The sequence below is a fragment of the Spodoptera frugiperda genome, chromosome 25, assembly GCF_023101765.2.
Source record: "Spodoptera frugiperda isolate SF20-4 chromosome 25, AGI-APGP_CSIRO_Sfru_2.0, whole genome shotgun sequence".
Classification (NCBI taxonomy): domain Eukaryota; kingdom Metazoa; phylum Arthropoda; class Insecta; order Lepidoptera; family Noctuidae; genus Spodoptera; species Spodoptera frugiperda.
Genome location: NC_064236.1, coordinates 21,986,987 through 21,998,855, shown reverse-complemented (window position 1 = coordinate 21,998,855; position 11,869 = coordinate 21,986,987). Strand labels below are relative to the sequence as shown.

The 11,869-nt window shown below is 34.9% G+C and overlaps 1 protein-coding gene across 6 annotated transcripts; it reads left to right on the top strand.

Moving 5' to 3' along the window:
- The first annotated feature begins 2,753 nt into the window (after positions 1-2,753).
- On the top strand, positions 2,754-9,938 carry LOC118266674 (uncharacterized). Of its 6 annotated transcripts, none has more exons than XM_035580177.2 (7): positions 2,784-2,860; positions 3,568-3,646; positions 3,936-4,081; positions 4,924-5,136; positions 6,581-6,658; positions 8,385-8,436; positions 8,527-9,938. In XM_035580177.2, exons 4-7 carry the CDS (start codon positions 4,924-4,926, stop codon positions 8,745-8,747), a joined length of 564 nt encoding a protein of 187 aa, XP_035436070.2. In that variant the 5' UTR covers positions 2,784-2,860; positions 3,568-3,646; positions 3,936-4,081; the 3' UTR covers positions 8,748-9,938. The 6 variants fall into 6 exon arrangements, with proteins under 6 accessions (XP_035436061.2, XP_035436045.2, XP_035436070.2 ...); XM_035580196.2 differs by having other exon boundaries at positions 2,840-2,860; positions 3,568-3,640; XM_035580168.2 differs by lacking the exon at positions 3,936-4,081 and having other exon boundaries at positions 2,754-2,860; positions 3,568-3,640.
- Positions 9,939-11,869: the final 1,931 nt, after the last annotated feature.

The window sequence follows — 11,869 nt, the reverse complement described above, 5'->3', positions numbered from 1 at the left end:
ACAGTTACCGTTTTACGGTTATTCTTTTGACATATATTTTATCCGATTTACGTAAGTAACAAATACAGGTAAAAATAATTAGGTTCCTTTATTAATTGGGTAGTTTCCTAGGTCAAAAATAAATTATTATGATATTTTCATTCATTAATTTGACGATATACTTATTTATTTAATTTTTCTAGCTAATTTTAGAAAAGTAAGTATGGTATTTGACGCAAAAAAAAATGAAAAATTAATAAAAAAGTAACGTTTTTGACATTTCGATAAAAGTATTGAATTTGACTAGTAGTGAACTACCATATTACCCTTCAACATGTACGCTGTCTAATGTCATTTGAACATCTAAGGACCATGCATGGTGTTATTCGCCAAACCTATCAAGGAATTTGCAAGGTATCAGGTTTACTGGAGAGAGATGAACATTGGCAAAATACAATGTCAGATGCTGTAATGTCCGAGCCAGCCACAAAATTAAAATAAATTATTTACCATCATCTTTACACTTTGCCAACCATCGTCGGATGTCGGCATCGGCAAAATGTAATGGCCTTAGATTTATGAAATATATATTTATACAGGGTGACTTTGAATTCGACGTATTCCTCTCGGGAGGTGATAATACAACTAATTTCCTACAAAAATAGCCCTGAGGTCCTTGGGCGGAAAGTGGCTAGTTTCTGAGATATTCAACATTTTTGGTTTTGGTAAAAATATCCCGAATTGATTACAAAAACATCAATAAATAAAAAAATACTGGTTGGATTTTAATTATTTTAGTTTTAATCAGTTGCCAATACATCAGTTATCATTTATAAATACTAATGATGGCAGAAATATCATTCGTTTTAAAATAGCAAGTAATTTCCTATGAAATTTTGTTTTGTTTCACTAATTTGGTCAATAGATAACTGGATTTATTTTGAAAAAAATATATGACACTAAGCGTACAAACTATTAGAAAAACTTCCTTGGTTTATTAGGTACCCAGAAACGTAAAAATATTTACAATATTCCCAAAAACAAATGAATTAATTGATGATAAGTAGAGTGTAAAGAGAAAAGCGCAATTTCAAAAACATCTTAATTTGCAAAATTTTGTTCAAAATTATCTTCCCTACGACGAATACATGCCCGAACCCACTTCCTTATCCCTATGACGTTCACTCTTGGGCTGAATATGCGTTTTATTTCGTAATTATCTTCAAATCTGTTTCGGAGAAGAATTACGATACACGGCCAATTCCTTCTGTATAAACGGACTTCATGTAAAAATCAACAGGCGTTAGGTTCTGTTGTGCATGCCATGTAGTTGGACCGCCCTACTAATCCAATGCCTGAGAATCAATGTTTTCGACCATTGCCGCACAGTAGTTCGATAATGCACTTGACAATCGTCATGTGGAATAAATTCGTCAATCAAATTAATAAATTAATTCAATAAGTAGAATAAGTTCATTCATCTTGTTTCTAAATTCAAATTTAAAACAATGACCCTAGCACATTCCTTAATTCTCACCATTTAAATTGTTGGATGAAAAGTAGGGTCCAATCAAATAATTAATTATGATACCCCTGCAAACATTTGAATTAAAACCGCGATGCGCTAACGATGGTTTACTTTTTTCGGATTTTGTTGACTTTTTTGTGGCTAATAATGGATATTGTGATAGTTTATCCAGCGCACTTTCGAACTACTGTGGGGCAATGGTTGGATAACTTGGTTCCCAGGCGTTATATTGACATGGGGGTCCAACTACATGGCAAGCGCGGTGTCCAGAATCTAACGCTGGTTAATTTTTACATGAAGTCCCTTGTTTATGCAGAGGGAATTGGCAGAATATCGAAATTCTTCTCCAAAACTTAGTGACGAAATAAAACGCATATTCAGCCCAAGAGTGAACGTCATAGGGATAAGGAAGTGGGTTCGGGCATGTATTCGTCGTAGGGAAGATAATTTTGAACAAAATTTTGCAAATTAAGATGTTTTTGAAATTGCGCTTTTCTCTTTACACTCTACTTATCATCAATTAATTAATTTGTTTTTGGGAATATTGTAAATAATTTTACGTTTCTGGGTAGCTAATAAACCAAGAAAGTTTTTCTAATAGTTTGTACGCTTAGTGTCATATATTTTTTTCAAAATAAATCCAGTTATCTATTGACCAAATTAGTGAAACAAAACAAAATTTCATATGAAATTACTTGCTATTTTAAAACGAATGATATTTCTGCCATTATTAGTATTTATAAATGATAACTGATGTATTGGCAACTGATTAAAACTAAAATAATTAAAATCCAACCAGTATTTTTTTATTTATTGATGTTTTTGTAATCAATTCGGGATATTTTTACCAAAACCAAAAATGTTGAATATCTCAGAAACTAGCCACTTTCCGCCCAAAGACCTCAGGGCTATTTTTGTAGGAAATTAGTTGTATTATCACCTCCCGAGAGGAATACGTCGAATTCAAAGTCACCCTGTATATCTTCACGTAATGCTTCATGTGAAGATATACAAACAGAAAAATTTAAAAATATAATTTATGCAGAAGTACCTACTTTGAAATAATTATGTTCTTTTAAAATCTAAAATAATAACAGAAAATGACGCGGACAAAGTCGTGGATAACAGCTATAATTTATAAGGCTGAGGAATTTGTTTATACAAAAATAAATATAATGCCCAAAACAACTATTTCACGCGGACGAAGTCGCGGACACAGCTAGTATACAATACAATGAATTTAACGCGCATGCGTCAGTCTATCGACTACTCTGTATAACCTTTAATTCTCGGCCGGTCGGTCGGCAGTACTCGAAAGCCGTAATAAGTGATCAGAAGTGTTTGTGTGTTCCTGTAAGTTATTTGTTGCTTAACTAATACGAAATTCGTGAATACTTAAATAACGTATAAGGTGTTAATGAGAATTTTATTAAAAAGTCTACGTAGATATAGACGTAATTCCCGTTTGTGATCGAAGCTCACACCGGGTTTACATGTAGTCAAGATTTTTTTTAATTTTATTATAGCGATATTAAATATAGTATAAATACAGTGAAACTTGGTTAAGTGGGACCTGGATAAGTGAGAAACCTCCACAACTGGAACTCATACTGAGGTCCCAACACATTGGCACTGAATTACCTCTATTAGTGGGAAAAACAATCCTCTTTATCTGGGATTCGTTCTTTCGATTTATCATCATAGTTACCTCTATAACTGAGACAGCAAGTGAATATTAAATACATAAACCTCAGTAACTGAGATACATCGTTTTGTTTGCCGACTTACTTATTCTTATTCAATTACAATGTGCACATAACACATAGTCTTATTTAAGAATCACACCGCTATCTGAAATAACCTGTATTTTTACCTCTATTTATGGAACCCTCTGTAAATGAGACAAATATTTATTTATACCTGGATATCTGAGACACTGGTTTAGTGGAATACCTCTATAAGTGATACGAATTTAAAGACCCCCTGATGTCTCACTTAACAAGGTTTCACAGTAGTATGATAATCATGTTGAAATATAACTTCCATCTTAATTTTTTCAGACAAACGACGTAAAAGTACCAGAGCCATTTACAACCTGTGCATATGGCCGACTTCGAACAGGAAAAGACAAGTGTGCGTGTGAGTATTTTATATACATTAAATCTTAAGTTGTGTGTTAGATAGGATGTATTATTGCATGAAATCAGGAAACTGAAGTCTCTCGGTCTTACTAACCAAGATAATATAAGGTCATTTGAAATAAGCTCGTCTTAAATTGCTATAAATCTATTCTGTGAGAAAAAACCGCTAAAAATATTTTAAATGATTGTTTATAGTATTTATTGTATTGATTAAGAATTTACCCAATGTTCATCTATTTATAAATGAACTCTAATATGTATGAAAGAGTTTCCGTCTCATTTTCTAGGAAATTTATAAACCGGCGGTTCTTGTATACATACTACATACGAGTAAATCGTGTTTGTATTTCAAACGAGCGATGCAGAGCCAACGCAGCGCTATAAACATTCTCTGAATACTGACAGCTTGCAGTTAGAAAAGGCCAATATCAGCGTGAGTATTTAATAATTAAATAATTATATTATAGTTTTGAGAATATTATTTTGGTTTATAATATATATTATGGTTTTGAGAGACGGTTGCTCCTTAAGATAACTTTTCTCCTACTATTCATATATAATATTATTTACATAGGCAGACATAAATACTGTTAGAATTAAATATAAACAAAATATAACCTTTGAATAACATTTGTTATTTTAATAAAAAACTTAAACCTACCCTAAAATAGTAACCAGAGACGAAATCCGTACGCAGCTGCACACGAAAGCAGTTTTATCGCTCTGCTACGCTGTGATTGGCTATTGTAATGGATTAATATGAATAGCTATTGAGGGGAAGAGCTAGGGGTAGATGCAGGATGCAAGTAGAGTTGTTTCTTTCTCGCCATGACACGCTTTGATTTTTGTTAGTAATCAGGGGTTATTCATATACTGCTGATGTTGAGGTTTTATCCATGTGAAAGTCCTGAACATCATGGGCTTGGCTCAACGCTCAACTTGTTTCCTGATGGATTTAAGTCAAGAGTGAATAGTTTACTTATAGGTAAGCGTGCTCCATCGTCGACCGCATCGTCGCTTTCCATCAGGTGAGATCGCAGTCAAGCGTGAACCTATAGATAATAAAAAAATTAAAAAAAGCGGTGCCAATGTAATATGTATATCTAATATAGGCGTAGCTGTTGACTACTCGACATACTCTACATACATTAAACTTATGTATATTTTTCTGGAACAAATGTTTACCAAACCGAACGACGGCCGTTCGGATTGGTAAACAACAAATGTTTACTAATGTTATTAATTAAATTTTTATTAATGTTTTTTTTTTATCAGATGAGCAAGGCAGAGCCAAGGGAAGGCAATGCAGAGCCGACGGAAGGCGATGCAAAGCTGACGCAGCGCGATGCAGTGCCGACGGAAGGCGATACAAAGCCGACGGAAGGCGATACAAAGCCGACGGAAGGCGATACAAAGCCGACGCAGCGCGATTCGGAGCTAACGAAAGGCGATGCAGAACCGACACAGCGCGATGAACATCCTGAGGAGGTAGAGGGTTAGAGTTAGAAACTGATAATGCCAGCGTATTTAACAAATAATTATTTACTTTAAATCATTAATATTTTATTCATATTTTATGTTGTGAGGACTGATATCTTTATATATAATAATTCCTCTGTAAGTGTGTATGTCACTGAACTTCTCTTAAACAACTGGACCGATTTTGATGAAATTTTTTGTGTGTGTTCAAGGGGATCTGAGAATGGTATTCACAATTTTGTCCGCTGGACAATGTTTTTTAAATTAATTTTTCATTTATTACTTAGTAGTTGTTGATTTTGGAATGCTTTACATTGGATCCGATAAATTTTCAAATTAAAGATGTGTAGACAGGACAACGTCTGTCGGGTCCACTAGTATATATTATACTATGTATATATTTCGTGCCGCCACTAAACAGGATGCAGTGTATACGTTTGGCGATTTACGTATTGCGGCATTGTTGTTAACAAGACCCCATAAAGTAACAAATATTGTTATTATAAAATTGTTTATTAGAAGTTGTAGAATGATTTTCATACGATTATAATGATCGGTTAAGTAATTCCACATAGTAAGTATTGTGAGAAGTGATTTGTGTGCGAGGGCAGAAGAAACGAGGAGTAAGTGTTTGCGTCCATTCTAGAAAGTGTAAGCTGGACAATTTGATTTTCGTTTCTTTTGCAAAGCTGACCGTACCCTTTGTTCTCAGCTTGCGAAACGCCCTTATTGGCAAGTGGCTAAAATCAACAGGTTGAAGACCAATCGGTCGTGAAATAAGAGCCACTACGCCGTCGACTGTAACTTACTATAGTTTAAATTGGTGATTGCGCACTGAGTCGTCAGTCAGTCAGACTCGGTGACTCGCCACGTTGTGGCGACGCATAGGCGACCCGCGGTCGCCGTCGACAACTAGTGCGTAATAGCTCTGACTGGCACTTCAAAGACATAGAACGCTGATTAGCAACTGTTTGGAAGCTATTAGATAGGCAAGTGGCATAAGTGCGAACTGCCGACATCAGTAGGGCTACTCCGGTTCTCGAATGCGAAGTTTCCTTTAAGAAACTTCGTTTTTCATTGAATTAGAATAGAGAGAGACTCCTGGCTTCGAGTTTGAACCTCAATCAACGTCATCTTTTGTTTTGCAAGGTGCTATGAATTTTAATTTTGTTGTAATTTGTGTAATCGAGTGTAAGCCCCTATTTGTGGGATTGTGTACCCATATTTAATCTTATTTTCGTTTGATTTGATAACTTTCTGTGTGATTATTTGTTACATCATGTTGTTTTACAGTGTAATACCATGATTGCCTTAGAGTCAGGTCCACGATTTGGTTGTACTTTAGACTTTGAAAATTAAATTTAACCCTGCGTATTTTCTTATATCCAGTTCACCAAGAATCCTGGTCATTACACGATTTATTAAAAGATTTCTGGTTTTGTCTGTTTTTCAGGCGGGTGATTCGGAAGCAGCACAAGGCCAACCGGAACCTGTGAAGAAGGAGTTCAATTTAGAAACGGCTGATGCCAATGTGAGTAAGAAACTTTTTTTCTAAAAAGCTTATGCTTTAGCTAATGTATTCGTTATATGTAGGTAAATAAAACATACTTTGCATATATTTATATTCATATTTCTTGTGAAATTAATAATGTTGCATAATTTATAACAACCAGTTCAATAGTTTTAACATAAAAGCGTAGTAGACAAACTAAATCTGTTGCAATATGTAGCATGCCATTTGAATTGAAACTTTGCCTACTTGCGACTTACTTGTTATGATCTTATTGCTCAGCAGATATCAATTAGCAACATAAATACTCTTTCAGCGAATTATTCATTTATATTAAAATATGTAATTAGTAAAAATTTGTAATTCGGTTACGATTATATTTCTTAAAAAAATATCGATTAGCTAACGCATTAGATATTGGTAGGAATACCGTTTCTCGAATCACTCAAGTAACATATGGGCAAGTTGTATCACTGTTCAAGTTGTAAGTCTTTCTTATGAGGATATACTCGGTTCCAACACCATACTACTATTAAGAATAATATTTATATAATAAAAACTACCATATAGCTCGATAGATGGTGTTGGGATCGAGTTAAATCGCGATATGGTTTCGTTACCGGCAAAACATTAGGGTACTAGGTTTGACAGAAATAAATTTGTCTCGCTCTGAGGTACTGCGTTTCATTCGAGTATCACTGGCTTCATAGGACTATGTACCGATATTGTTCAATCACAAAGATATGAATGCGAAAGTATTCACGGATATTATTGAAAAAAAAACATGTTAAACAATTTAGAAGAACCGTTTAACTGAAGAAACCTCCAACATTAGCAAATAAAAGACTGAAATCCTAAACAGACCAATCCATCCTTACTGAAGGTATAATTGGATGATACTCCTGTATCAGCGGTCCATATTTTACTGACCGAGTGATCAATCACACGGTAACATCAATGTTAAGCCAGGTTTCGTCCAAGAAGATCATCTTGTGCAAAACAATATATGTTTGGGCTCTTTTTTTTAAATAAGTTCGTATGTCTTTCCATTGCATTTTTATAAATTAAATAATGACGTAGCCTACTAGCCTACCTTGATTTATTTTGTCGATTGTAGCTGTAGATATGATTCCAAATAACATTGCCATAAAAACTATCCACATCAGTTAAGTAGAACTTTCTTGGTATAGTTGGTATTCTTCTGCCTCGGACTCATACTTCAATATTTCGTTACCAGATTCTTAGTCCCGGTGTATTGAAGTTATATACCTTACATGAAAGCCTAGAAAATGTAGATGTTTTTTAAAAAGAACACAAATGTGTCATAGTAATTTTTTATGTCATAAAAGCATGTTCAGCCGATTTAAAAAAAATAGTTCTATGGTCCGTGAATTTGGGATTACTATTTCTAAAATACAATATCACTATTATTGTTTATTTGATAATTACAATTAGTAACTGAATTTTAATACTCGCAACACTATAAGTTAAATATTTTATTATCTATGCATTTCCCTTTCTTCGACAAAAAATGTTGGAAATGGTCTGTTCTATAACCTCGTACGACGTTTTGCTCTAATAACAAATCGCCCTGTATATCAAATCATTGCCAAACATTTAAACCTGAAACCACATCCGATACAAAAGACGGGTACCAACGGAACTGCTGCGCGAATGAACCATGGCGTACTGTAATATTGCCAATATAAAGTTATGTTATTTAACATTTCTTGTTTCATATTTTCAGGAGTTGATGGATGAGATCATTCGCGTCACCCATGTCAATTACGAATTCATGAGTAAGTTCCCTGTTCATGTAATTAATTAATACTACAGTTTCTTTTACTCTATGCCCATTTTCCTAATATATTTGTTCTTAATATTTTCAGAACAAAGAGTGGCGAATCCAGGCCCGATTGGTCCGAATGGAGAAAATATGGCTGCAGAAATTCTGAAGAAGTATGAAGAAAAGGATGCGTTACTGGACTTATACTTCGATAGACTGAAGGTGCTGTTGCAGGAAAACACGCCAGGTTTAACAGAGCTGCAAATTCAGGAGCGGCAGCTTGCTGCAACGGTCAAGCTGAACAATGGCATGATATTATTTTAAACTTACTTTCTAACAAACCAGAACAAATTATAGGTACACAATACTTACACACGTCACTTTTACTATAATCTCAAAAAAGCACAAGCCGATTTTAAAACTATAATACATGTAATAATAGTAGAAGATACGATATAACATCGACCTTCACCAAGCTCTTTACTCGATAAATAATTTAGTTTAATCAACATTGTAAAAAAATGGATTGCCTGGAACAATCTTGCTGAGGGTATAATTAATAAAAAATATAAAATTGGTATTTTTTACATTTCATCTCTTGGGTTTATTTAGATCTTAGTACGTCCTCAGTCGCATAACATTTTTTTTTTTATTTCGGTACCCGTCAATACTCACCTTTTCCGGGCAACCCTATATCATCGTATTTACACTAAAACAACACTTATTATGTTAGAGATTAGTAGTTTCAACAAAGTGGTAACTGTTTTTAAATATTCTATCTTTCAGACAATGCATACTCATTACCTACATATCTACTTTAGAAAGAACGATGTAAGCATAATACTAAACTTATTCTTATAACTTATTTACGATCCTTTAACAAGAAATATGTTTATTGTATGTATATCTAATTCGATGACACATCGTCGTATTGATGTGAATTTTGTATGTAATTCGTAATAACTATGATGGAATAACTTTAAAAAAACATACCGGCCGAATTGAGAACCTCCTCCTTTTTGGGAAGTCGGTTAACAAAAGTACTTTACTGATAAACGTGTATTACTTTGTCTTTCTGTCTCTCTTGCTACTTCAGAAGTTACCGTCATTCTTTAAAAGGGGTGTGCCAAAATGTTGGATTAAAATTGACTGGAAATGTGAGACTAAGCATCTGTGTCTTAATTGAACTTAGGATTTTCGACTGGTGTTATTGGGAAAACTTAAAACGCATTGTACTAAATATTTAGACTCTTGTCTGCAAAAGTAATTTATGTATTAACGTAGATTCTTTAGTCTTGAAATATTTTTCTGTAAAAATTTTGAAGTACTGTAACTATTTTACTATTATCATTGGACACACTTGACTATAGTGCGTACGATTATATAATTATGGTATAATGAAGCATTAATAACAATATTTAAAATATCGTTGTGGATATTATTATTCTATCTTATCTTATATTTTATATTATGTTAACACTTAATGCATTTTTTAATAAAGGTTTGACGAAGAAATGATTTCATTTATCCCCCCAGTAAATAACCTTTTTGACAGATTCCGTATACTAACTACGTACCGTATAATAATATATTGGCGATGTGCGCGACGGTGACGACGCGTAGCGTTTACAACATTTGCGGAAGATGTCAATAACAATGTAAACATTGTTAGCTTTCTTTGCAAATATAAATAAAACCAAAAATTTTAATAGTACTGTTGACATTATTTAAGAGCAGTTTATTAAATAGTTTTACTGTAAAATGAATATAATAATAAAAACCGGGTTTGAAATAAAATTATTATCTACACATAATATTAGTTTCAAACCACAAACTGAGACAAAAGGCAGTAGGGTAGGTAGGTAAATTAGTATTAGTCGAGCACTTAAGAAATGTAGAAGAACTGCGAAGAACAACGCAACGACAGCCATGGCCCATTTCTTTGCTTTGATTTTGTACTGCAATCAACACTTGACAGCTGATCATCCGCATTTGTTTCCAATTTCTGCAGTGCTGTGCGCTGCGGTCGTTATCTGTCCGCCATTACTCGCTTTGCACATAGCCAATACACGATACTACATAATTACAGGAAATGACTTGCGATAGTCTTATATTATAAAGTCCGCATCGCTGTGCACCCTCTGTGGAGTTTGAACCTCGGCTCAACAGGGTTATTGAGGGGTGACAGCAAGATGGAAACAGCTGCAAACGCTCCCCCGGATTATGAATGAGATTATTTATCACTAACGCCACAGCGACGAGGGTTGGCTCATTGGGCAACGTTAAGGGAAGTGGGGTCGTTACAGGGACATCGCGACGGGTTTCGGCGGCAGGAACGCAGCCTGTTAAATGCAAAGTATCCCTCAGACAAGTGTTTGGTGAACTGGCTGGTAAACTTTAAAACGAGAAATGAGGCGAACTGTTGCTGCTGCTTATAACCAAAGATGATTAGCAATGCAGAGTGTCAGATGCAGTGGTGAGAGTAGGAACGGGGTGGGTTTCAATCATTTAAAATCTAGCGTGAGTGTAAGCGTGATAATGACTGCTAAATTGACCTCATAAGTTCCTAACTTTTTAGTTTGATAGCACTTCTAAGGGTGCTTCCATATCTGGCGAATGTGCGCGAGCTGCTCGCGAACTGCACACGTGCAGTGACGGCAATAGTTTGGTACGCCTCCTTAGCGCTACGCATGCAAGGCTCGTAAGAGGCGTGCGTGCGACGCGCCATCTGCGCGCACTCAATTCTCGCTTATAGTTCCGTTTACTGACTTAATACTTTTGAATATGTAGGACGACACTAGTGCTTTTAATATTATTGCTGCATCATTAGGTTCCTAGGAAGAAACAAAGGCGTTGGTGCCAAAATCCTATTTTTAAAAGAAAACAAAAAAACGCACGCGCTCTGTTCACGTACGGCGTATAGGTTGCGTGCGGGCGGCGCATAAGCAACACATGAACAAAAATGCACACGCGCAGCTCGCGAGCAGCTAACTAACGGTTCACGATGTGCTCATTCGCGACACATACGCCATATGTGGACGCACTCTTACGATCGTCCTGTATAAATTTATTATAAAATGAATTCATTTTCTACAAAATCTAACCTTGCCCCTCGCTATAATTTTTTCCAGTGTCGTGGGTGATTTTACAGACCCATCATTTCACATTAACAAGACACTCAGATCCGGAACAATAATCTGTGGATGACACAAATGGTTATTCAGTGCGGGAATCGAGCCCGTAGCATATTGCGCAGCAGCCACTACACCAACCATACATTTAAAATAGCAAACTGATTGTAATAAGAATTTTAAATTATTAAGGCTATAAATTTGTGCTCAGTAAAAAAAATAAAATAAAAAAATGCAATACAAACATCATCTTTCATGCATAGACACAGTCAGTAGTTTTAATTTTCACAAAGGGTTGAGAATGTAAGCGCATGC